The sequence below is a fragment of the Dermacentor variabilis genome, chromosome 3 (genome assembly GCF_050947875.1).
Source record: "Dermacentor variabilis isolate Ectoservices chromosome 3, ASM5094787v1, whole genome shotgun sequence".
In the NCBI taxonomy this organism is placed as follows: domain Eukaryota; kingdom Metazoa; phylum Arthropoda; class Arachnida; order Ixodida; family Ixodidae; genus Dermacentor; species Dermacentor variabilis.
Window position 1 is genome coordinate 203,217,849 of NC_134570.1, and position 27,385 is coordinate 203,245,233.

Consider the following 27,385-nt stretch of genomic DNA (forward strand, 5'->3'; position numbering starts at 1 on the left):
ACCCTCCGCCCGACCTACCTCCCGAGGCGCCTCCATTGCTGTTTTCTTCTCCGGAGTCCGCTGCACCCCTGAAGGGACCAGGGCCACCTTGGCTGGGGCGTTGGTCTGCAAGGCCTTCTTGTAGGGTTGTTGGGAAGATGGGGAAGGAGGGCGCTTCTCTGGGAGGCGCACCGATGCCTCGCGAGTTCGGGAACGAGACTTGAACGGGTCCAGAACTTGCAACGGGATCTCCCACCGGACTTGTCTGGTCTTCTTAGGTGGGGCGCATAACGTTCGGGTCTCCGCCGTATCTGTGGTTGTGGTCGGGTCGCTGGAGGGTTGGAGTTCACGCTGCTCTTTCTCGAGAGGTTTCCGCACCCAAGCTTTGTTCAGTGTCTGCCTAGCACGCCGCGGGCAGTTTGGATCCGCTGTTTGGTGGGTCCCGTCACAGGATCTGCAGTGTGGGGTGCACGGATGCGACGGGGTGGGGTTGTCAGTCCCGCACGTCACGCAAATGACCGCGTGCGGCGTAGGACAGTAATCAGCCAAATGGCTGAGCTTGTGGAATATCTTGCAAACCAGTTGGCGGGGTCGATGGGGGTAGCAGCGGAGTTCTGCACCATAGAAACGCACGTAGCGAGGCACTTTAAGTCCTTCAAATGTTACCAACGCAACGTTGGTTTGACCCACCATTCGTGCTTGAAGTATTTGAGTTCCAGGAGCCACAAGCTCATCCACTAGCTTGGAAGACGGTGTACCGGGCAAAAGGCCAGGAACAATTCCCTTGCATGAGTTGTCTGGGGCCGCAAAATATGTCGTGATGGGATAGACCCGCTGGCCAAGGTTCAGCTCCCTCACCTGTACAATGCGTCGGCTACGTGCGACTGGAGTGTGCTGATGATTGCCAAGTTCTGCTGAGGTCGCAGTCAGAACATGATGTCCTGACGATCCTCGGTGGTCAAGTCGGCTGCACTCCATAGAGCACTGGCGAGTTCTAGGCGCGTCCACTTATCGAGACAAAGTCCTCCGTCGTGCAAAGGAAGTTGAGGCACGTTCTGATTCCGAATGCGCTTGCGCATGGTAGGCTGGGAGGCGTCCGGAATGCCCAAGATGTTCTCGGAGGGTTGCGTCTTAGCGCGCGTTTGACGGATGCGTCGCTTATGTATGGCTGTCTTCGAACAGCCACCTGTGTCGTCGTCAGTTTTGTCGTCGTAAATGCTCGAGGCAGCATCTTCCTCCATTCCTTCCCCGGTCGAAGTGTCCACCTCTCGCTGTTGGGAGGGAAAATTGGCGACGATGGGATCGGCGGCCACTCCCGCGGTATCCACCTCGGGCGTATTCGTTGTTGTTGAGGAACGCTTGGCGGCGTTCTCCGTCGCCGATTGCGTCTTCTGCTCGTTGGAAAATGACGTTGCGGTAGATAGATGCTCCATCGAAATAGAGCGGTGAATTGGCCGAAGGCCCTTTGCACGCCCGTTTAGAACATGGGCCTCGGAAGAGCTGGTCGCTTGGCGCTCTTGGTTCATGGTGTAGAAAACACGCCAAGGCAGCTATGGCCCCGGCAGTGGCAGCCGCGTTGGAACTGCTTCAGAGCTGTAGAGGCGCGGGGAGCGGCAACAAAGTCCCGGGAAGAAAAGGCGGTCGGTAGCAAACGGCGAGAAAGCCGCTTCCCATATGACTCCCGGCGAAAGCGGCCCGGGCAAGGGCGGTCAAGGGCGGTCGGTGAAGGTCGCGTAGTCTTGAGTAATTTTTCTCTGCGGGAGTCAAAGAGCGGCTGGCAAAAGCTACCGGGTGCAAACAACCTTCGTGCTGTTGTAGCAAAACCGCTCATAGGCCAAGGCCGCTGGCGTCCGTATGTATGACAAATTCTTTGTTCAAATTTGGTAGCCTTAACTCGGTGGTTTCCACGAGCGCGTTTACGAGGTTGCGCAGTGCCTCCTCTTGCTCGGGACCCCACGTCCACTGCTCACCTTTCCTCAACAGCATAGTCAAGGGGGCTTGCAGTGCAGCGCAGTTTGAGTTTGGGATGGAAGTTCGCCAACCCCAAAAAGCGTCTCAGTCCACCTATGTCTGCCGGTGACGGGTAATTCAATAATGCTTGAACCTTGTCATCACACGGAAGAAGGCGTCCGTTATCAAGTTCAAACCCCAGTAGCGTTACTATGGTTGCTGCGATCTGGGTCTTGGTCTGGTTTAGCGTTATCCCCGCAGACCTCAGACGCTCCAACACGTCCCTGAGATGGCGTAAGTGCTCATAAAAGGTACGCGAGTACACCACAACATCATCCAGGTAAGCAAGAGCATAGTGCCACCTTGCGTCACCCAAGACACGGTCCATCAGGCGCTGGTAAGTCGCAGGCGCACCGACTAGTCCGAAGGGCATACGGGTAAACTGTAAAAGGCCCCTGTGACACGTGAAGGCAGTCTTCTCTCGGTCACAAGGATCTACATCCACCTGAAAGTATCCTCTGCTTGCATCGAGCGTAGTGAAGTACTTCGCTCCGCCAACGTTGGATACGATCGAGGGAATGCTAGGAAGCGGATATGCGTCCTTGCGTGTCACCTCGTTCAGGCGGCGATAGTCAACACAAAGGCGGGGCGTCCCATCCTTTTTAGGAACCAACACCACGGGAACACGCCATGGGCTGTCCGACCTTTCAACAACGCCTGTATCGAGCAGTTCATCCAGATCGCTGTCTAGTGCTTCCCTCTTAGCCAAACTCACCGGCCGAGGATTGCACTTCCACGGAGAGGCGTCGCCTGTCTCAATTTTGTGCCTGTATAGCGTAGTGTAAACAGGCCGATCTGTGAATACAGCGTCATATTCAGTCAGAAGCGATGAGAGGCGAGCCTTTTCTTCCCCCGACAAACTGCTTGAGTCATTCAGCAGCGGGTGATATCATTCGCCCCTCATTGCGGTACACTGTGCCACCGCAGCGGGGGTTATGGGCTGTGCGGGAGGGGAGCAGTTCTCCTCCGCGCTTCTTTTCTCAGCGCGGTTGGCCGAACGGCATGTCGACCCGGCCGCAACCGTTCTGAGGGACCTTTTCGGCCAATCGTTGGGTCGGTCTGCGCGCGAAGCATCATCGAACGAAGTTGCCTCTGACGCTTTTTGAAATGAAACGAAAGGTTTCAGGGCGCCACATGCCCGCTCCCTATATCCTCCATTGCAGACGTCAATAACAATGCCCGTCTTGGCGAGGAAGTCTCTACCAAGAATTATAGGAACCGACAGGCCGGGAAGTTGAGCGAGGCGTTGTCGCCTCGCTCATTTCTCCCACCGCACCACAAGACTAGCAGCACAGCTCACGTGTGCCGTGCCACTGGCGAGTCGGAAGGTCTCTCAGTCGGATATAGCGTTCCGACGGAGATGTTCACACACTTCGTCGCCAAACAGTGAAGCGCTTGCTCCTGTGTCTAACAGCGCAAAAAACCTGCGCCGGGCGACTGTAACCTCTATGAGCTGCACTGGCGTGTCGTTGGGTGGTCCGAAACGACAAACAAGTGGGGCAAGGAGTTCATGTGTCTCACTTCGCGCCGCTGTAACCGCCGCCGGCCATACAGCGTTGCTCACCGGCGGCCCCGCTCGTTTCCCGAAAGCGCGTGCTCTCGGTTCGCAGGCTGTCTGCAATCCCGGGCGAAGTGCCCCGGCTGGTTGCACCGATAACAGAGGAGAGCCGGCCTTTGTCGGGCTTGGCGTCCAGTGCCTCGCGCCGTTTGACCGTTGTTCCTCTCTATCGACTGCTCCCTTGCAGGCACGCTCTGCACTGGCGTCATCGGGCCGGCATGTCGACCACGATTTTGCATACCTCGGCCATCGGCAGCGCGTGCTGCACGCATGGCATGAGTGTACGGGTCGAGAGCCCGGTCAGATAAGTCCCAACTGCTTCTCAGTTGTCCGTCACTGAAAGCAACCGCACCATCTCCCCCGGAACGAGTATGAAAAGTGTCCCTGTTCCACGCGCATCGCGGCTCAAGTGCCCTCGACGCTGGGGGTGGAGGTCGGTATGAGCGCGAGCCGAGTATGTCCGCCTGTATGCGCTTTGCCTCCGAGGCCAGCTCATACAAATCCCTGAACTTGCTGCCTCTTAGGTACGCTGCGAAGGTGGGATGAGCTTGTCGCGTGACTCTCTCCACCTTATCGCAGTTCGGAGCAGAAGGGTCAGCGGTACGATAAAGTTCGTCCATCGCCCTTACGTACTCGAGCAAGGATTCGTCCGGATGCTCAGTATGTAGCTTCAATTCGCGCCGCAGACGACGCTCGTAATCTGCAGGTAGGCATTCCTCGCGTAAGGTCGCTCGGGACTAGGCCAGCGGGCTAGACCGGTAGCCAGTAAGCCGGAACCAGCGGGCAGCGTGATCAGGCAACGACACTGGTACGACGCGTTCCAGTATCTCGCCATCGGACAGCCCCATTGCGTGCTGGTAAGTCAGCACGCAATCGAGGTATTCGCTGACGCTAACTGAATCATTATACCCGCTGTAGGTGGGTAAGTCCACCCTCACTCTCGGTCTAGCAGCTGCGGCAGATGTCAGCCAACCTGCCCGGAATGCTGCTCTCAGCAGAGTGTCCTGCACGGCACCTGTCAACCTCTCAATCAGGCGCATCGCATCGTGCAACAGCACCTGCTGAAGCTCGCTCTAGCCAGTAATGTCTGGCACAGGAGCGGGACGCGTGGAGCAAGTGTGCCGCTGTGGCTTCATGCTCTCCGCAAACTCTGGCGAAGGGTTCGGCGTAATGTGCCTCACGCCTTTAAGGGTACGTCCTGCCGGAGATAGCGCCTCATGTGTAGCGCTACCCTCTTCGAAGCTTATCAAATTCCCAGGGCTAATATTCGCCGCAGGGTATGACTGAGCGGTAGCAGTTACCGCCGCTTCGAATTGTTGCCTGCTGGTAGCAACCTGAGACAGCGTATACAACGGCTGTAAGACAGCCCCGTATGCTGCCAGGGTTCGTTCGTATGGTGGCAGTCACTCACACAAACAGACTCAACCTGTCACACCTCTGGCCCCACGTTGGCCGCCAAATATAGGGGTATTACTCAAGTTCGCGCGTGCGCACCTGACCCTTCTCTGGATCGCACAGCGCCGGCGGAGCGGCAGTCGCTCGCTAGCACTTTCGCAGCAGCCCTAACAGTCAGAGCTGTGACCCCTAACCCGCGGTTCGCAATGAGTTGCGACCACGGCGGGTTGAGGCCAGGGGGGACAGGGTGAGTCTCGACCTAAGGTGTTTATTCACCTTAGATTACAAGTACCAATTGACAACAACAGCATACACTAATACAAAAATTGGAGGACGCTTAAGCTTCGCCTTCAAGAGTGGAGCGCGACAGCGTTCCCATCGACCCGCCAAGGGGTGTAAGACAATGCGCTACGGCGCAGGGATCACTTACGAGGCGCCCCGCATCGGACTTTGCGGCCACCTATCACACGGAGAGCGTCGAGCAACGCAGCGTTCGGCGCGGCAACGAAACGTGCGCCTGAACTCGGTGTCTCGGAGGGGGAAACGATCTACGCCAGCCAAAACGTCGTGATCGGCACGGGCAGAGAGATAGATAGATAGTGATCTAAAGAAAGGAACGGCGCTTGATTCTGCAACCCGCGTGGGAGCACGGCGAAGCGTCGTCAGGGGAGAGGGAGTCGGAGCCGCGACGCGCCTGGCACCGGTCCGCGCACAGCCCCAATGCGCGCATGGCGCGCCACCTGTCGGGGCAGCGCCGTACATTGAGAGGAGGGGGTCTTCTGTGTTTGCCGCAAGATGGCTCTGCGTGTGCGGTAAGCGCAGAAGAAATGTAGCGGAAACTTACTTCGCTACTCGTGTAAATGCGACTTCTGTAAGTTACATGCTCATAATTACCGATATACACCGCAGTATAACTTTGTACGGCACGTTTTTAAGGCAACACCGCGTTCACTAGAAGCGCGTTTGTACCGCTTTCAAGCGTCGAACTCGTGGCTGAGTGGTAGCGTCTCCGTCTCACACTCCGGAGACCCTGGTTCGATTCCCACCCAGCCCATCTTGGAAGTTGCTTTTTATTTATGAAGTGCCTGCCTTGATTTATCGCTCACGGCCAACGCCGCGGACGCCGACACCGACGCCGACGCCGACGACACCGGCTTTTCTGCGACACGAGCTCCTTAACGCTATCGCGTTAAAACAAAACCACAGCGGCGGAGCGTTCCGCACGTCTGGGGCGAAATAAACCGCACAATGTGGGAACCACAAATGAGGCTGATAAGAGTTCAGCTCACCCAGAGTGGATCCGCGCTCGGGCCCTGGGGCGGTCAGTCGCTTACAAAGGCCGAGTGAAGCAGGGCGACGGCGTGCGGCGGTCTCTGCGGCTGAATTGAGATGCGGCCAGTCGCAAGCTCCTCAGCCGAAAGACAAAGATGCATCGGGGGAATAGCGCTTCTCCCCGAGCGGCGGAGAGATAGTCTCCCCGGTTCCAAGAAAGGGAAAGGAGGGATGGGGCTGCCTTGGGCTCAGGGGTCGCGGCCGGGCGCGAAGAGCAGCGGGAGCGGCGAAGGTGCCCTCTCCACGCTACCCTCCGCGAGCGAGCACGTGATCATCGCGTCATAAGCGTGGGGCCGCCCCGGAGATATATGCAAATACCGCAGCATATGAACATCATAAGGTCTAAAGACATCAGTTAAACATATCAAGAGGTAGGGAAGCCAAAAAGCAAACAAAAAGAGGCTACTGTAGATAACACACGTTCTGAGAAGATACTTAAATTAGCATTCTAATAGAGACCGTACCAACTCGCCGAACTTTCTATCCTTTTGCATTGTAGTAATGAAGTGTTTGGACGAAACACCAATCAACCTTTAAAAGACGTATTCGCAAAGCATTTCAGCAACCTCACGTCAGCCGTTCAAGAATTTAATTACTTTTTTTTCTAAAGCGTCTTCACATCTTCATCCTTTTGCTCCAGATGCGTCTAGCGCTGTTCCCAATACTGTACGATTACTGCAGGAGTCTCGCAGGAGACTGCGGACTTCCACGTTACTGGAGGAGATCTGCACAGCATCTTATTTAGCCTTCGACCTCAGAAACCACCTGGTATAGACGGTATCTGCATACATTATATTCAACGTAATTCGTCTTTGCTTGAATTCGTCCTTCTCTTCATTATTAATGGGTATGTGGATTATTGCGTTATTCCCGATGATTTAAAAGGGGCTGTGGTTAAGCCGCTTGTAAGAGTGGTTTTCATAGCAAAATAGAGAACTACAGACCGATTTCCATTCTGCCTGCAATCAGTCGAATACTTGGCAAACACCTGCTCGTAACGATGACCAAGTTCCTAAATAAAAATAATGTTCTGTCACAAGCACATTTTGGTTTCATCCAGGGAAGAAACACTATTTCCCTACTAGAAGAATTTATGGACCCTATCTATTCAGCTTTTGATAATAACGAATTCGTATGTGCTCTTTTCTTTTTTTTTTTTTTGACGCAAGTAAGGCTTTCGATTTCGTTATTCACACATTGCTTCTTCATAAGCTAGAAATAATCGGTTTCAGGGGTCCATTTATAAAGTTATTGTCTAGTTACTTTATTAATCGCTCTCAGGTGGTGACTATTCCAGTACAAAAATAATGTGAAAATCGCGCGTTCACCAGGGGTCTGTTTTATCTCCACTTTTTAACCTGTACGTCAATTATTTACCTCAATTTGTATAAAAATGCCACATATTCCAGTAGGCCAACGACACTGCCCTTATGTCAACTCAATCATCATTTAATACATGCGTTGCTAACCTTGAAGCAGATGCCACGTCTATAATGAACTGGTGTACAAGTAACAAAATTAGAATTAATGGACAAAAGACTAAAGTAGTTTGCTTTCATCATCCCCATAAAAAAATTGATCGTCTTGTGCCATTTTTTGTTCACGACTCTAATTGTATAAACTGCAAATGCATACCATTAAAGTTCTCAACTATTGTAAAATATTTAGGCATCATGTTTGATTCTGATATGACATGTAACACTCATTTTATAGGTATTAGTAATGCGCTTCGTACAATATCTTGTCTTCTGTATAACTCTAGATACCTGTTCCTGTTTTCTGTCCGGAAAGCCATTGTTCACGCACATGTGTACAGCTATCTTAGATACGCAATTACCATATTTTATCACTGTTCATTTACATGGCGCGCAAAATTTAATTCTATCCTGAAATGTGTTCTTCGAAATGTTGCATACAAGGAGACCGTTCCCCCTAATAATAATCTATTTTCCTTCTTGCAGTTGTCCTCATTTGGCGCATTATTCTTTCAAACTGTGCTAAAAAAACGTTTTTGGAACGATGATTTTCTTTTTCCTTTGGTTCCTGTCAGACGCCTGAGACACCATAATACGATCACCAACAGGGGTGTTATACCCGTTTTGGTCGTTTAGCAGAAAACATTATGTTCCTAACGTTTTTCATTCTTTACCCACTGAACTGTACTCAATGTCATCAAAACGGGCACTCGAAGTGTACCTTAAAACCAAATTATTCTTCAGTTTAGTTGTCATTAGAGCCCGTTCCATAGTTTCGATTAGTTTCGGTTGGTCTAGATTGGTGTGTATCCTTGTTTTTTTTCACTTTATATCTTTTGTAGCTTCCTTTTGCTCGTAGCTCGCTTGTGTCATTGGTAGTTTGCTTTAGTATTTGTAGCTTCCTTTTCTGTTGTATGCTTTTGTTTTGTAGCTTGCTTCAGTTTATAGCTTGCTAACCTTGCTTTCTTTTAGTACTTTTCGCTGTCTTCCGCGTACAGCCCAAGCCTTCATGGCTTGGGCTGACCGGTTTCTGAAATTGAACTTTTTTCATGAAATAAAGATTATTATTATTATTATTATTATTATTATTATTATTATTATCATTATTATTATTATTATTATTATTATTATTATTATTATTATTATTATTATTATTATTATTATTATTATAAGGTTAACCCAATTAAAACGAAACTCGTCTGCTTCAGATCCCCACTAAAACTAACAGCTATAGATGCGCCCGTTTTTCTACATGTTCACGGCTGTTATCCCTGTCGGTGCGTGCCTCTCGCCTATGTGAATTCGGTAAAATATTGGGAGTCTTCTTCGACAGTGATATGTCTTGGCACAGCCAGCTATCACATGTTTGTGGTAAGCTTCGGAGCGCGGCCTGGTTGTTTTTCCATATAAAATCCATTGTTCCTTTTCACATAAAAGAAATATTGCGCATGCTCTGGTGTACAGCATTCTCAGATATGGGATTACTGTTTTTGCTTTTTGCTCAGCCAGATGGCAAAACAGAGTTGACACTTTATTAAGAAACATACTAAGAAACATAGCATATAACGCCCCCTTCTCTGTGTCTGATAATATTTTCACAGCCCTTGGTCTTCCATGCTTTCGAACAATCTTTCTACAGACTGTAGTGGTACAACATTTCTGGGACAGCAATTTCAAAACACGTCATACAGCCTCCCGAAGCCTGCGTAGTTCCATTCGTTTTAAGGTGCCGCGCTCCTCAACAAGGCATGGGGAAGCCAGGCGCTGTGTTTATGTTCCCCAAATTTTTAATGACTTACCAGAGAAGATGTTTTCTGCAACATCAAAAAAGTGCTAAAAAACATGGTTCACTCATTGTAATACGGTTCCTATATGCCTGAAAAATGTTCATGATCAGGCACGAATTGTTAAAATACTGTTCGTTGCTCGTTATTTTTCAGTTCTTGTTGATGTTACTTTTCCTAACTTTTTGCACCTTGGTCACTATTGATGTCATGTTAGTATTGTGTTGATATATTGTGTTTATATTATATTCATATTTTATGTTTTACTGCGCGTCCGTCTGCCGACTCTGCCGGGCCAAGTCCCTCAAGCCACTAGAGGCTTTGACAGGCCCGTTTCATTGCCCTGTATACGTTATGTGCAATAAAAGATTTATTATTATTATTATTATTATTATTATTATTATTATTATTATTATTATTATTATTATTATTATTATTATTATTATTATTATTATTATTATTATTATTATTATTATTATTCACAAAGACTTAAAATATGCAAATGCCACGTAGTTGGACAGAACCAAGGTAATGCTTGCCGTCTCGTCATTACTCAGATTGCTTTCTTTTGCATTCCGCCTGACTGCATAATGAGCCTTAATTAATTAATGAAGTTCCCAAATATTATAGTTATACGAAAAGTGTCAATGAGAGAAGTGTAGAGCAACATGAAAAACTTTCAATGCAGCTTTCTAGCAACATGAAAAACTTTCAATACAGCTTTCTCTTGCTCAATACGTGCTACATAAAAGTGTTTTACCGAGTGTCAAATAAGCCCGCGTATACACACAAAACTTACGCGCTACTGGCCGCTCGAGGCACTTCGTGTGTATTCGCGGGCTTCTTTCACGTTCGGAAAAACACTTTTATGTAGCACGTATTGAGCAACAGAAAGCTGTATCGGGAGTTTATCATGCTGCCCTACAATTTTCTCATTTACACTTTTATCTAATTATAGCATTTGAAAAGTTGATTTATTAATCTCAACAAATTTTGTAATAAAGCGCATTCCAAAAAAATATTCTGAGTATATCAAGCGACGGTAAACAATGTTACCTTGGTTCTGTCCAGCTACGTGGCAGTTACATAAATTTAAATCTCGGTGCACGACATTTGGGACAGCCTGTATATATATATATATATATATATATATATATATATATATATATATATATATATATATATATATATATAGTTACCGTCGACAGTCATCCTAATGGATCCTGCCGATCTTTTTCTGTATATAAAATCCTCCAGGCCAACGTGAGTATCTGGGTATGCGCCATTATGTGCGACTTGTCCATTTGAAATAAAAGAGCCATTTTTTATGACTCAGCAGTCGTCAAGCAAGCAACCAATACTGTTCAAAACCTGAACGGCAAGTATTCATACACAACATAAAGACTCCTATTTGCAAATGGGAAGAGGCGTTCTATTTATTCTTAGACTTTTTATTTTGTCTATATAAATAAAAGGTGCAAGGCTCGTCCATTAAGCTAAAGTGGCATCAGTGCTAAACTTTATTAAATTATATAAATTATCCTGTTTACTGTCAGAGGGCACAGTGATATTTATTGGTATTGTTTTTTTTCTCATTCAACAATGCCAGTGTTTCTAAGACCTCGCCAGGCTTCGAATCGCTTACAGACACTCTGAAATCTAGATAGCCCTTTAGTTTGTGGTGACATTATATCAGCGTTCTCAGAAGGAGAATTAATTATTCGCTAAACATTGTATTGTGGCCTACAGCTTTGCTCAGACAGTGAAGGTCTGTAGTAGCTGTAGCAGCGTTGCAATAGCCTCAGGGTGACTTTCTGGCCGTATGCTTACAAACCATACGGGAAGGCCATGACAAGCACCAACATTAATGTAATTCCAAGTGTGCTCCCGCAAGTCGACGTAGCAGTCACCTCTTCTAAAGTAGGTTTCATACCTGGGCACCACAGCAATAACAGCAAAACAGTGTCTGGTGCCATTGTAGAACTTTATTATGTCGGAATGCAGCTCGGAAACTCTTCTTGAAGTGCACGGTAAGATTTCGACTGCGCAGTTTTTCCTGTGGCATTGAACACACACGACACTTTAACACGTCGTTTTGTTGTGAATATTATGGCTTGTGAATTGCTATGGTCTGAATAATCATGGATATATCGTCTGAGGACGTCAAAGCAACCCTCTGCTGAAGCCCGCTTGACAACTTCTTCAGAATACACAGAAGCATAGCACAGAACTTGACGCAGAAACTCACCTGTTGTGTTTAAAAGAACGTCGACAGCATTACTTCTCTTAACTTGATAGCTCTTTTATAACAATAGCTCGCCCGTTGCTGCCGTCGGTCGAATGAATGGGGCATATTTTCGCTACACTTGACGCCAGGACCAAATTAGGTAATAAACGCATACATAACCGAGAAATCATGTTTCATATGGCTGTGTATACCTTCGTCAGTCTCCCTACCAACCCTGATGATTGGTGTATTCTAACGTCATCGGAGTGAAGGACGCTTCAAAACATTACGCACTTTCTTGCGCTACATTCGTCATATTTTCCTAGTTACCGTTGAACTCTTATTCGTAGCAATAAATCTATCAATCAATCAATCGATGTCCTCAGTATTCAAAGTTTTCTACAATTAGTTAACCTCATGTTCAAGAGCCTTTTTCAAGATTGCGGCAGCACGACATGTACACTGTGCTGGTATGAGATTTATTCTATCATTTCATACACAAAAAATACCAGCTGTATTTTTTGCAACACTACGGTAATAGCGTGGCATCCACTCGTGGACAGACATACCTCGAGGCCAACGAGCCTCGTCGTCCGTAACGAGGTCGACATTCGCGTAGAGTTTTTCCTTGAACTCGTCCGGGTGATCGGCTTGCGGGAAGTGTCCAGAGAAACCGCTTATCACAATGTCGTCTTCTCTCATGGTTGACTGAAAATGAGAAAACTAGCAATGAAATAACATTTGTCATGCGCTCGCTGCGAAAGCTCAGTGGAAGGGTAAATGGCGGGATATCGCCAGCAACACAATCCGGCTACTTAACAACACGCGTAGAAAATTTAGAAAGCAAAGGTACGAACGCTGGACTGAACGGCAGCCTCTTCCATTCTCAAAAGTTAGTTAGGTGACGCCCTGCTAGGTACAAGATGTCGCACAGCAGCGGCCACAACAGCGAACTATATCCGGACTCACTGGCAGCAAGACATTCGTGCGTGTGACAGCACGCACATATCCGGCGCTCGCAAAATAAAAATAAAAAAATGAAACTTACGTGCAACAGGATGTCTGACTGCCAGATGTGAGAGTTTCAGACTGACGAAGCGTTTCAAAAGGTAATCGGTTACAGGCTTGCAAACGTGAGCCAGGCAGAGTTGGAATAGATTGTAGAAGGGCGAAGAGGCCTGCGATTGGCTGCCTTTCGATGGCTCAATAAAAGCACAAAGAACCAATTGCAATATATTACGTCCAATAGCATGATTATTATTTCATCCGAAGCTTACTAAAACACACAGAACTGATTTACTGAAATACTTTTGATAGTGCGATTAATAACCTGTCAAAAAAACTAACACGCTGCAGGCTCCCAACATTAAAAAGTTACGCATTCTTTTTAAAAAACAGTACGTTTCCATTATTTATTAGAATAACTATCTTTCCTTATTGAGTGAGCATGCTATGTAGGCGTAGTATTAGGTTTTACAAGTTTAGGTTATACTATTTGGTTTCCGAACGAGCAGTCGTAAAATTGTCAATTGTGAAAAAACAAATCTCAGCGCAAGCTATCTTATATTTGTGCCTCTCGCGATTACATACGTAAAGCTGGAAATTACACTTTAACAAAGCCACCGTTAAATTGTGTTTAAAGTGGCTCAAAACAGTGAAGCTGCTACTTTGACCAGAACGCAATGTTTCCTACATTTTTGAGAAGCAGTAAAATTTTTGCATTCACCATTTTTATCTCAGTACCCGTAACGCCCTCTTTTACCGAGCAGCATAAGATACATTTTCGCGCCGTGAGGGCTTCATTATTGTTGGCAGTCTTTCTTTTAAAATTTCGCGGTTTTGATTTAGGTTACAATTTCAACCAACCTTTTATTCCGTTGGTTGGATGTCGTTGTTTGTCACCTTCGCATGGGAAAAGGGGTGTGACATTTGTGCGTGGCTTACTTTATAAAATCGGATGGCGTGTCGATTGGAATAACGAGTTGGTAGTAGCGCTTGTCAGAGTCTCTCGTGTCTTCTTTATGTGTATGTGTATTTTTGCGCTGTATATTTAGTTTACAATGTTAGGCCAACTAGCCCAACAGACGGTTCTTCTGAGTTAGTAACGATGTTTTGAGCATAGTGATATGCATATTCTTTTTTTCTACTTCGGCAACGTCATTGAAGCCACGGTGCATACTTCGTGATGCACATTTTAAAACGTACCAGGCAACAAAGATTCAGTCAGCGGTCATCGTGGCATGCACACAAAGTCAGACCTTAATTCCGGTAAGTAAATGCACAATGTCCAAGAGGTAATATTGTGGGTTTACATAACAGCCTTTAAATGATGACGTTGAACGGTGCGGTTCAACGTACCGAAGCTTTATTGTGTTCGAATATTCCGGTTTAAACCTAATTTGAAAGCAGCTACGTTGCCGCATGTTCACCAGTTATAAAAAACTAGAGCGAAATCCATAACCCCAACGTTGACATGCCTTGGTGGTTTAGCGGCTATGGTGTTGCGCTTGTAAGCGCGAGTCCGCGGGCTCAAATCGTGGACACGTGGCCGCGTTTCTATTGAGGAGAAATGCGAAAAGCGCTGGTGTACCGTTCATTGGGCGCACGTTGTACAACCCCAGGGGACCAAAATTTATGCGGATTTGTCCACCATGGGGTGCCTCGCAATCGGGTTGTGGTTCTGGCACGCAAAACTGCACAATATATTGTAACTGGTTAAGTCATCCTAAGAACAAATTTTGTCATAAGAAAAACTCTCACAAAAAAGGCGTATTCACGAAGCTTAAGACGTTCCTTAGATGATCAGGCTCCCGATGCCCGCCACGGCAATACCGAACGATGTATTCAACAACAGGCATGAATGCAATGGTAGCGTTAGGGCAAACTCCGTACTAGCACATTAAAATCGGGTGCTCCTATCTAAATACATGTAAAACGACAATTCGTTTTTCTCGACAACCACGGCTCCAACTTTGATGACGTTTGTTGCACTTGAAAGAAAAACTTGAAATCTAGTGACAGTTGGTTTCGAATTTTTTATTTAGGTCGCTAATTTTATATTATAAATTGGCGACACTCGAAAATTTTCAGAAAACTATACTTTCAAGTTTACAACTCTGTCACTCAGCAATAAAAATGATATTACAATTCTGTTTATTGCACCTGATACTACATCTAAATCGGAAAAAATTGATATGTTACACATGAATCCTAAAAAATAGTAATATGGAAATAGAGTTTTGCAGAACCCTTGTAAACAATCTAGTAAAATCACCTAAAGTATAAATTAAGGTGCCAAATTTGTTAGCTTTGAATGATCTCTTGGATGCCGTTTACAGAACCGCGATATCTATTCTTCATGCAGAGCTATGAATTTGTAAACTTTGTGCTTCTACTTTTTCAAGCTTCTGAATTTTTGAAAATCCTTTTAACAAAATTCAGGCCCTAAATCAGAATTCCGCTTTCAAAGGTCACTAGAATTTAACTTTCCCTCACAAAAGTAACAAATTTTATTAAAATCGGTCAAAGGTTATCTTAGAAAAGCGTTTTTGCGTTTTAGGTTTATTTGCTTAGGCCGTGTCGAAATTGGGCCCGAGCTGAAGCGTCCTCATTAAGGGACAGTAAATGCAAATACTGAGTCGACGTGGACTCTTCAAATGCCATTCCAGGAACTTCGCAACGCTTGTTTCGTGCGAAGAAAAGACTTAATTCACGAGAAAATTGCATCTGAACAGTCTGATTACCTTTTTCGAATTTCAAATCTCCCGCCACCTAACCAGGTGAGTGGTGACGCTGCATACACTTTCGTGCCGTCGGTGAGTAAAACGGCCCCCCACAGACGGCGGTACCGAGCTACGACAGATAAAGACAGAGCGGTGAATTCGCCGCTGCAGCTGCTTTTTGGTCGAGTGGCGTATACCGTTCGGGCATCCCGCTACATCACATGGAAGTTAAATTACCTGCCACTTGCAGTTTCTGCGAGTTTCGCGAGCCAGCAAAAACAGCGAACCACTACGCGATAAAGAAACTACTGAAACACGAAACCGCTGGCGGCGCGGAGTCGAGAGAAAACGAAACGTTTCGACCGCCAGCGTCGTTGTCAAGGGTAATTTCAATCAGTTCTTTTTTCTAAAATGAAATAGAACTGGACAAGTAGCATTTTATTTCGTCTTATAATACAATACAAGAATGATTTTTTTTGCAATGAGTGGTTCATTACTAGTGACAGAATTTAACTGAGCAGTGATCGTGTAGTGGGCGTAAATTCTGATGGCACGTAGGACTGATGTCTTACAATAGTTTTGAACTGACAATTCCAGGAACCCGAAAGAAAGCTGCAGCACCATTGCAAGCTTTGAAACATGCAATTTTGGAGCACATTCACAACGTGCACAGATTCCGGCAACATGTATACACAGATGGTTCAGTAAAACTGAACAGCTCTGCGGCTGCAGTCATCATCCCGGCAAAATATAAGGGAATCAAATTAAGAACTTCATGTGTGACCACGTCGACGGGTGCAGAACTCGCGGCCCTCCGTGCTGCACTTGATTTCATTAAGCCGAAGCCGGCGCAACAATGGACAGTCTTTAGTGACTCCAAGGCAGCCCTTCAGTGCATACGAAGCCCAATGCGGCACGGACCCAATGAAGAACTGGCCTCAGAAATTAGGCACATATATCATCAAAGCCATGACAAGGGACACAACATAATCTTTCAGTGGCTTCCAGGACATTGTAACATCAGCGGGAATGACCACGCCGACGAAGCCGCCCGATCTGCTCATGAAAGTGGTCAACGAGTCTTCATTCCGCTTTCGCGAACAGACGCTGCGGCTGGGCTGCGATTGATGTCCCGTGACTGTACTTTGCCCCTGTGGGACTCAAATGTTTTCACCATGTGTCGGTTGCGTTCGTTGTCTCCGGACATACGGATGCACCTCCCGCCTGGGTTACCACGACGTGAATAGATCATGCTGTACCATCTGTGGCTAGGCGTTGCCTTTACGAACTCATATCCTTTCCTCATTGGAATGGCTAACAGTCCCACGTGCGATGCATGCAACATCGACGAGACGATCGCACATATTATCTTTGTCTTCCTGCGATATAGTGCTCAAAGACAAGTGATGTGCAGAGTAGTGGACCAGTTTCTTTTTTTTTAATGCGAGGGTAAATGCCTCAGGGCATACAGGGGTATGGGATAGGGGTGAATAAGGATGATTAAATGAATGAAAAAAGATTGGACAATCGTCCACTATCAGAACTAAAAGCTTTAGGGCAATGTTCCGAAAGAACATCCACGTTGAAGGCCTTGCTCGCGTTATTAAGGTTCCTGCGGTCTACGGGGTTCACGACAGACTCTAAGAATGCCACCCCCTACCGCTCTGAAGTGTACTCGTTTTGTTCGGGCTTGTCTTTCTATTTCTTTCTATCTCCCCCTTCCACTCGGTTTCTCTTTTTATCCCTCTTAACCCTTCCCCCTGCGCAGGGTAGCCAACCGGAACTACCTCTGGTTAACCTCCCTGCCTTTCTCTGCATTATTTTTTTCTCTCTCTCTCTCTAACTGAGGAGTGCTTTCGTCATGGGGCAAGTGCTTGAATGTCCCGGGGGAGTAGCTAATTATGACCTGCATTTACCTCAATTTTTCGGTTATTCGGGCGCTGTTCGCGATAATATTAATGTCTTAGAGATTCTCGAGCACTAATATATCACTATAGCTTGACTTAATATTTCCCTTTAGTGTCCCTTTAAGTATAAGTCGATTTAAAAAATTTAATCCCCTCAGGCACATTAGCCAATGAGCCGAGAAATCATCGATGTATTGTGTTTTTTCTTTGCTTTCGCGTTCCAAGCAATAATGGAACACTTTTCGAAAATTGCAATGAATTATGGGATTGTACGCGCGAAAACCACGATTTAATTATGTGGTACGCTATAATGCGGGACTGCAGCTTAATTTTGACCACCAGGCGATCTTTGCAACTCCCAATGCAACTTTTCAAGAATATATTTCTGATGACTTATAGGTTACACTATGGCACATGTGTCCCTAAGAACCTTAAGGGAAGCGAACCTTTACGTGGGCTTCTTAGGTGCGTGCTCCGTAAGACTCCATGAAGAATATCTTGCGGTAGGAAAGCACAAGTGAACATTGAAATTTTGCAGCAGGTAAACGTGGGGCTTTCAAGCTTTGGGTTGGGACAATCAGTTCTGCTCTTTCTAGCGGGAGATCTGGTTTTTTTATTGTGCCGAAACTTCTTCTAGCCACTCTCAAGTAAAAAAAAAACCCATCAGAACCTATGCGCCTGCTTAGCAGAACTTCAGCAAGGTCAGAGCGGGTATAGATGGGCTCGTCAGTTTAAAATTTGACGTACATAATGCTGACGCTATTTACGCCAATGTTCAAATCAGAGAACATTCGAAGGTAGCATCTTATTTTGGACTCTCAGTCCACTTTCTAAACACCCTTGTTTGAGCTGGCAGGACATGACATATCCTAAACGTTGACAACAAGAAAGGCCTTGAATTCTTCGGTCGGCATTATGAAGCCGTTCTGGTTTTGCTCAACATATCAAATGCTTTCTTTTACAAGAATTTTTATGACGCCTTCTAGATTCATAACTACAGAATATATTTTCAGTGTTATAAGCTCCGCCGGTTGTTTGCACTGGGAAACACACTCTATTCCCTGCGTTGCACGCCGGAATCAGCTGTGATTCGCTCTTTTGTAAGTATTCTTCCATTGAATGAATCTTTGATTGCACTCGTAGTTTCTGGGAGCAGTAAATGCGAGATTTTTGGCTGACACACCTTCCTTCTTACACCTGATTCGAGTTTTATGCCTCCTCTGGGTGTTCTGCGTCGATTCATAGCACAACCTAGTTCGCATTTTGAGTCAAGCTGTCGTCAAGTCGTTACCATGGGACGAGAAATTCTAGAACATTTTCTTCCAATACTGGACATTTTAGTTGTTTTTCTGATAAAACCTTGGAAAATAACAGCTGTCATCTAAAAGCACTTTATCTTTATCTGTGTGTGGAATCTTTAGCGCCGATCCTCCCTCAGCAGTCATGGTTAACACGACCTGGAATAAGGTAAAGGCGCGCCTTGAGTGGGGCCGCAGTGTTCTGTGCATGGCAGAGGGGATAGCCCCCACGAAACGCCCCCCCCCCCCTCTATTCGGACCACCACTGGCCCTAGCCTTGCTTTCACATTCAAGCTTTCGCTTTCATGCATGTCACTCCTTCGGAAGCCACCTCCTAAAACTTACCGTTCCGTGGGGGCGGGGGGGGGGATGGTTCGACCCCCAACCCCCCCCCCTCTGGTTAAACCAATGATAACCCTCGCCTCAACTATCTATGCGTAGCAAAATGGTGTCAATATGAATTTGCACTTGAAATAAAGCACGATTTTAAGAACGAAAGCGCGCAATCAGTCACAGTGCTCACAACAAAATTATGTTAAATATGCCGCGAAGCGCGTCTCCGCCTGAATCCAGTTCTCTCGCCGCGCCCTCGTACAATTGCTCTACACACAACGCCTCAGCGGGAGAGTGCCGTTCGCCCAATTCAACCATTGTCTAGTACAAAGAAGGCATTGCGCTTACCGCTGCACTGTTCTTACTCAAATTTTGCAGAACGGTTGCCTTTTGGCGTCGACTTCGTTTACTAGAACGCTTGTCACAGGTAATTGCCTGTTTTCTAAGAAAAAAGCGAAGATTTGCTTGCGCTTATGGGGATACGAGCTGCTGCCGCGACGGCGCAAGCATAAACTTGTTTCGCCACCTGTCGTCATCTGCAGAAAGCAGCGTTTCAGGGACGGAAGGTACACCCAACAAGGTACAGGGGAAGGTACACCCAACAAGGGAAGGTACACTCAACAAGGGAAGGTACACCCAACAAGACAAAGGTATACCCTTTGGGGTGTATATCTGCCACACAACGATAATCGTCACCTGGCCTGCTTGCGTTTCCTTTCTTGAAAACGCCAAGCTCGCTACTTTCCGGTTGGGAATGCTATGTCATGCTGATAACGCGCATGCCGCTCGTTACTAAGAAGTACCGGGCTCGCAGCTTTAAAGAAAAGAAATGCGTACCAGACAGATGTTTATCGTTGTTTGGCAAGATACGACCCAAACGGTGGAATTTTGTTTTAAACTGTGCGGCTGTGGACAAGATCAGATGTTTGATATCGAAGTTGATCGCAGGGCACTTGGGGCATTCCACTTGCGTTCCTCTCCACTTGCTCAGAAAATCCGGTGTAATGGATGCCTTAGCTCTTGCTTTGTGGATGAGAACCTGGCTGTTCTGGGAAGGCGGGTGGGAATGAGGGGAATGGACTCGCGTAGTAGAACCTTCATCTCGTCTTTCAGCCCGGCAATCTGGTGATTTGGTACCACGACGGATCACTGGGAGCTATAGGTGTGGTCCAGTAGTGACGGGCTCACTTCACGGCTGCAATGGCGGTCTCCTCTAATTTTCTCGCCACCTATCGCACGAGACGCTGCCATCACGAAAATCACCCATGACGCGGGGCTGCGATGCCTCGGCGCAGGGCCGCTATCTTGTACACGTTCGAAAAGCCGATGTTCGATTTCGCCTCACGCGATTGGACTAGATTGGCCTAGGCCGCGATATCGGCGCAGCCTGGACAATCGCGCGAGGCGACATTTGTGGTTGTTCCTCAGCAGACGACAACGTGCTCTACCCAGTGTTGCTGTGCGAATGTGTCTTGTTTTATCGCGTGTGGTACCGCTTCGACAAGAAAATTAGTATTAAATGTTTCACTGAATGTGGTGTATGAACGTGCGATATAGTGAGCTTAATAGTGTATCGCTCTTAAGCAAATGTACACCCTTTCGGGTGTATGTTTGCCACACAACAATAACCGTCATCAGTGGCATAGCGAGAAATTTTGTTCGGGGGGGGGGGGGGGAGGTAGGGGGGCTCGCTTTGCAGCTCGGCCTCCTAATAACTTAGTAATAACTGCGTTGCCATTGCCAAAGATGCTGCAAACGAATTCTTGAACGCTACGCACTGTCAAGACAAGTAAAATAAGTACTTTTTCATAAAAGAATGTACTCGTATGCCTCACAAATTGTGCCCGAAATAACTGATATCATTGCTTCCATGTTTTCTTAATGTTTAATAACTAATGCAAGTATCACAGGAACTTTAGAACTATATCGGTTTGAAACCAGCAAAGCAGTGCATGGCCGCTGATGTGAAAAATATATAGGCCATGAATTGAACAAGTTGAGGACAAATATTTTAACAAAACTTTCTTAGCCTTCATGCCTTTTTTTTTCATTTGAATTTCTCTCACTATCGTTCAAGAACCTTGTTTACATATTTGGACATATGCAACGACCAGGGAAAAATCTGAATGACGCTGTCCTTTGCTAGAATGTATTGCGCAGGAGCAGCTGTCATCGGTTGTGTATTGTGAGTAATTGCTCCAAAATTATAGTCGCAACAGAGAGCACATGTAAAAAGCAGGAGTTCTGCAAAATATACGAAGGCGAGTCAAATGAAAGTGAGCCAATGCGAATGTATGACAAACAGGGTTCTTTATTTAAAAGTAGTATCCATGAGCATTTAGACACTTGTCCCATTGATTAACAGGTCGCGTGATTCCCGTCTCATAAAACGCCTTGGGTTGCTGTTTCAAAAAGTCTGTAACTGACTCTTTCACGTCATCGTATGACATGAATCTAGTTCCCCTGAGCTGCTTTTTTTTTCAGATGCTCCAAAATGTGGAAGTCGCAAGGCGACAGCTCTGGGCTGTATGGCGGATGTTGAAGCGTTTCCCACTTGAACTTTGCCAGTTTTGTATTAACTACATCAGCGACATGGGGACCGGTATTGTCGTGGAGCGAGATGACCCCATTCCTCAATTTTCCACGTCGTTTGATCTTGATTGCGACACGCAGCCGATCTATCGTTTCACGATATTGGAAACGATCGATAGTCACTCCAGGCTTAGCAAATTCAATCAATAATGGCCCCTGACAATCGAAAAAGAAGTCAACAACACCTTTCCTGCAGAAATGACGGGCTTTGCTTACCTTGGGAGTAGTGAATTCAAATGTTTCCACTGTAAGATTTGCCGTCGTGTTTCAGGCTCGTAGTAGCGGCACCATGATTCGACCCACGTCACAATTGCAGACCAAAAGTCGGGACCCTCATCGGGATACCGGATTAGATATAGATAGATAGATATAGATTTTATTTCCAGATATGCAAGGGTTCTGGTGGATACCTAAGGCCAAAAGCTGTTGGAAAAACACTTTGACTGAGCCGATGGTCCGTTACAAGGCATACATGGTGGTTGCATCAAAAATCGTAACATTGTTAGACACTCACAATAAATTACTTCCATAAATGCACAATAACAAGACCGAAAATAATATAAATATTAAGAGGAAAAGAACATATTTGATACCTCAGAAAAACTGGTAGATTGTGTTGTAATGACTGTAGGCTATATTTATTACGAAACCTCGGAACATACCACGTATCATTATTTCTTGTATTGGAAGAATTGAATTTTGGTGTTAAAGATGTACTAGACACTAGGAAATTTTTGAAGACAGTATTTGAGAAATAAAATGCATTTAGAATGCGCGAAGTATAGAAATATTCTATTTTTATAATTTTATGCCTTATGAACGATGAGTCACGGCTGAGTCGATGAGTCAATCTCTCCGTCTTCTGGTGGTGGTTCAAAATCTTCGGCATGGATTCCGCACACCAGAACCGATAACCGAGATGTTCATGAATTATGGTGCGACCCGAACCGTGACTGATGTTCACCCGCCCTGCCAATTCGTCGATGCTTATCCTCCGTTCTTGCCAAATCCGCCTTTGCAATTGGGTTGGGGTGATTGTACGGTGGCTTTGGCCCGGTCTTGGATCGTCTTTACAACTTTCAAGTCCTTCTTGAACCGTTTGCTCCAACGCTTCGCAGTGGCCAATGAAATGCAATGTTCAACGTACACGGCAGCCATACGGCGACTAATTTCTTTTTTGGAAACATCATCATCTGTCAAAAACCTCACGACACCACGCAGTTCAACTTTTGGCGTGTCTATTGTGTCACGCAACAATGTTCAACCCAGTGTATGAGAGCATTAAAGCACCTTGATCCTCACACCTGCATGTCACTTTTGTAAATGAGAGATGCCTATGTGCCACGCGCATGCCTTTCAGATTAATGAACCGAAACATTACTGCTCACGGTGGGTTGGCTCACTTTCATTTGAATCGCCTTCGTACATTAGAAATGCGAAGATACAATGGGCTATACAAATGCGAAGATACAGCTTAATGAAGGGCAAGAAAGTGTCACTCGAAACAAAGTTCCCTGCACATATACACAAAACCTCGCACCAAGATATTTAAATATACGTAAAAGTCTCCAGTAAGTCTGGATATCTAAGAAAAAGCCCCTATATATGATGCGTCAAACAAGGCAAATAAACATGTTGCGCAACCACAAATTCACAGATCAAAGCCCCCCCCCCCTCACTCCCCCCGATGTATCGCGGGCGACGGAAGGCGGCGCACTTCCTCCCCGCTTTTCTCCCTTGCGCACACAAGACTGTGCCACCATCGTCGGCTCACCCCGACGATGGCGAGCGATCATGCATTGTTTCTTTTTCTCGTCTGCTAGCCAGAAAGCGTCCTAAACTCTGCCAGGCGAAAATACACTCGGCCAGCGAAAAACGAACGCGCATCGAAATGCGCCGCGCGGTGGTCAATGCAGCACGAGAAAAATGCATGCGCTCGGGCTGGTTCGGCAGCCCGCGGGTAGCGAGGAAAAAAAAATAGCCTCAATGTGTCCTTGCGAATAAAAGCCCAAGTAGAAGAATAAATAAGAACGTAGTTACTTTGCTTGCTTCAATGTCTTGACATGGATGCTTTGGCGCAGGTGAAAAAAAAAATTATTTTCTGTGACATGACGGCACAAATGAGCCACCGCAACGCTTCGTCGCATCGGACCTCGCTGCGTGCTTTGTCAAGTTGTCTGATAGTGAGGTGGTTTGGCTTGTCTCGTTGTATGGTCCGATGTACGACTTCAGAAAAGTCAATGCACCTTTGGCGTCATATGTTTATAACAACTTTAAACCCACAAAATTCCGGAATTGAAAATGTAGAGCACGACTTTGGAAATGTCACTACACCTTTCGCATAAAAAGTTTAATAGAACTTTATGCCCATAATGTTTCAGAATTGAAATCCAAGCGCTCCCGAGGATCCGCGGCCTCAGCGAGATGCCTCGACGAGCCCGCCTTTGGAACTTTGTGCTCGGATGGAGGTTCTTGCGTTACGATATGTGACTCCCGGTGCATGAGCGCTGCCCCAAAATCGAGCCTGATTTCGCAATTTTCGCGCTAAAATGTTCTTTCGAGCGGGAAAAGGTCATTCTAGACAAAATCGAGCATGATTTCCGGCTTCGGGGGTTGTTTTGGTCAGCGGCTCATTTGGGGGGGGGGGGGCTGAAGCCACATAAGCCCCCCCCCCCTTATCTACGCCCCTGATCGTCATCTGTCTTGCTTGCGTTTCCTTCCTTGAAAACGCTGCGCTCACTACTTTCATGTCGAGAATGTTCTGTCATGCTGATAACGGGCATACCGTTCGTGACTTGGAAGTACCGGGCTCACCGCGTTAAAGAAAGGAAATGTGGACAAGACAGATGACGCTTTTGTTGTGTGGCAAAAGGGTGTATTTTTGCTTAAGGGTATTGGTGTGAGCTTCGACTAAATATGTCAGTCGATCTCCGAGTATGCCCTCGTGGGTCTGGATGCAGCAATGGATGGTGTGGTTCACGCACGTCTTATAACAGGTCAAGAAACAAGCAAAATGATGTCAGCATTCGAGGTCGGGTCCCTATGACGTGCTTACGAAGCGGAATGTGCGAACACGCATCTGTGATACCGGCTGTGCAGGTACTGTGCGCTTGCTTGAGCTCCGTTGGGTTTCAACAACAGCCCATTTTAATGCCTGCATAATCTTCCTAAATGCATGAGGGTAGCTTTTGCACTGGAGGAAAGAAAAGTTTATTTCCGCCGCGTTTAGGCATCCCAGCTCAAACATGCGCACCGTACAAAGTACGCAGCCGCCAGATCGCAAAGCTGGTGCCATCAGTGGGAAGTAACCCTCGCTTCGCCACCGAGTCAAATAAACGGACGGTACGTTCGCGCGTTGTTGTGGTTGTGTTGAAACAAGTTGACGACGCAAAGCCTGCGTCTGGGACATGGCCTTTTAAGAATGCGAAGTCAACATAGTTCGCTAGGCGCGAGACGTCAGCGGAGCGCGACGCTGAGCTGCAGTCAACTCAAAACATTGCAATCACAACCATTCAAGCGCGTAACTTCGAGAGTTCGATCACATCCCTTATCACAGAAGGTGAAACTTGTTCGTGATGACAACGTCATCGTCGTTCGAAAATGCGAAAAGGTTATTCATATTAGCTAGCACACCATTTTACCAGCGACATTTTCTAGTCGTATCGAATCCGCTGATCTACGGGGAAACGAATAGCATTAAGCCAGGTGCAAAGCTTCATCGTCGCAGTTTCAGGCCTGCGCATCATCATGAACGCAGGCGAAATGGCCAACATGCGATTGTGCTTTTGCACCAGCCTGTGGAATACTGTGGTGATAAGCTGCTCATCTTCCGCTGTAAAGGTACCTTCGTGCATTTGAGAAGAAGTCGCAGCAGGAATACGCGCTGTTGCTGAAGTCCGACAAACACAGTGTACGCTCGTAAACGCAGATGCATGTTCACACATTCGGACACGTAAGCTCGTCGTAGAATCTCGCCCTCGAATCCTGAAATCACATAGTGACATCTTTGTGCTTGTTTCTTGACCTGCTAAAGCAAGCGCGTGAACCACACCATGCACTGCTAATGCGTCCGCATCCGAAAGCGCATACTCTGAGATCGAGCGACATATTTAGGCGAAGCGCACACCTGCACCACCAAGCTCATTATATTGCACGTTCACACAGCACATTCAGCACAACATTTACTAGTAATTTTCTTGTCTAAGCGGAACCACATGTGATAAAACTAGATGGCTTTGCACAGCAACCCCGGGCCGAACACGCTGTCGTTTGCAGAACAGTAACCACAAATGTGGCAACCAGAGTGTACTAGACAATGGTCGAGGGCATACACAGAGTTACTATGCTGACTCTAGAGGACAAGCTACCGATAGCGCCAATGCATTAAAATCGGGAATCGCAAGAGCGTCGCCTTGTTGCTACCGCTTAGGTTGCCATCTCCTAAGACGCTTGCTAGTTTTGCTGGCCGTAGTCAGTTTAAATCTGGCAACCGTAGCAGCGTAGCAGCATGGCGTCTCGCTTGTAGTGATGAGATGTGGTGTGCGTGCAGCCGTGCAACCGAAGGATGATCCTGTTAAGGTTTCCGGCAGTATACTGTTTTCAGCGATCACGCACTGTTTGCTGTTGCAAGTGTCACTCGACGAGGTTATGAGTTGAGGAAGCTTTAGCTTGAGTGCTCCTATCTAAGTACATGTCAAAGGAGAATTCGTTTTTCTCGACAACCACTGCACCAAATTTGGCGAGGTTGGTTGCATATAAAAGAAAACCTTAAAGTCTAGTGACTCTTGGTTTCGAATTTCTAATTTAGGTCGTAACATTTTTATTAAAGATAGGCCAAAATAAAAAATTTTCAAAAACAAAACTATGAAGTTTACAGCGCTGTAACTCAGCAACGAAAAATTATAATAAAATTCTATGAATTGTATCTATTGTACATCTAAAGCGGAAAAAATTTATATGTTACACATTTATCTCAAAATATTTAGTAATATGGAAATACAGCTTTAGCAGAATCCTTGTAAACAACGTAACGAAGTCACGTAAAATGTAAAATGACAAATCTAGTTTCTCCACTTTGAATGATCTAATGGATGCCAGTAACAGAACCGCGATATATATTCTTGATGCAGAGCTATGAATTTGTAAACTTTGTGCTTCTACTTTTTCAAACTTTTGAATTTTTGAAAATCTTTTTAACAAAGTTCAGCACCTAAATCGAAATTCCGCTTCCAACAGTCGCTATAATTAAGCTTTCTCTCTCCAATGCAACAAGTTTCATTAAAATCGGCCCAGGGGTCATCTCAGAAAAACGATTTTGCCTATTACATGTATTTGAATAGGCCGCATCGGAGTTGGGCCCGAGCTAAAGCTTCCTGGCTTCCTCTTAACAGCTCGAAGCTGCGGTCGGCAAATTCCTCGTAGCCGTTCCGTAATTTTCCTCGCACGGGAGGGGTATGTTGCAGTCTGGGTGACGAAGGGCAGTTTGAGGCAGATGGAAGAGGCCCTCCAAGAGACTGCTTCGACAGTCCAAAAATATGCTGAGGAGTGCGGACTGCGCTGCTCTCCGGAAAAATAGGGACTTCTAAACATGCGCAGACGAGAAGATGAAGCTCCGGTCAAAGTTAGAGTGCACGACGCTGCAATCCCTGAAGTGGAGACAGTGCGTCAACCACAAGGGTGTCAACGCAGCAATGATTACTCAATTCCGCACATCATGCGAACAAGTAATGCGAATGATACACGTATTTCCAATAAGACGAGAGGAATCATGGAG

General features: G+C 46.4%; 1 protein-coding gene across 1 annotated transcript in view; it reads right to left on the minus strand.

Annotated features, from left to right (window-relative positions):
- LOC142576598 (fatty acid synthase-like) overlaps positions 1-12,733 on the minus strand; it is a 417,693-nt gene extending 404,960 nt beyond the window's left edge. The window contains exons 1-2 of the mRNA XM_075686791.1: positions 12,618-12,733; positions 12,330-12,468 (exon numbers count right to left, since the gene is read on the minus strand). Coding sequence (XP_075542906.1) covers positions 12,330-12,468; positions 12,618-12,644 — 166 coding nt within the window. The 5' untranslated portion in view covers positions 12,645-12,733. The remainder of the gene's footprint in view (positions 1-12,329; positions 12,469-12,617) is intronic.
- Positions 12,734-27,385: the final 14,652 nt, after the last annotated feature.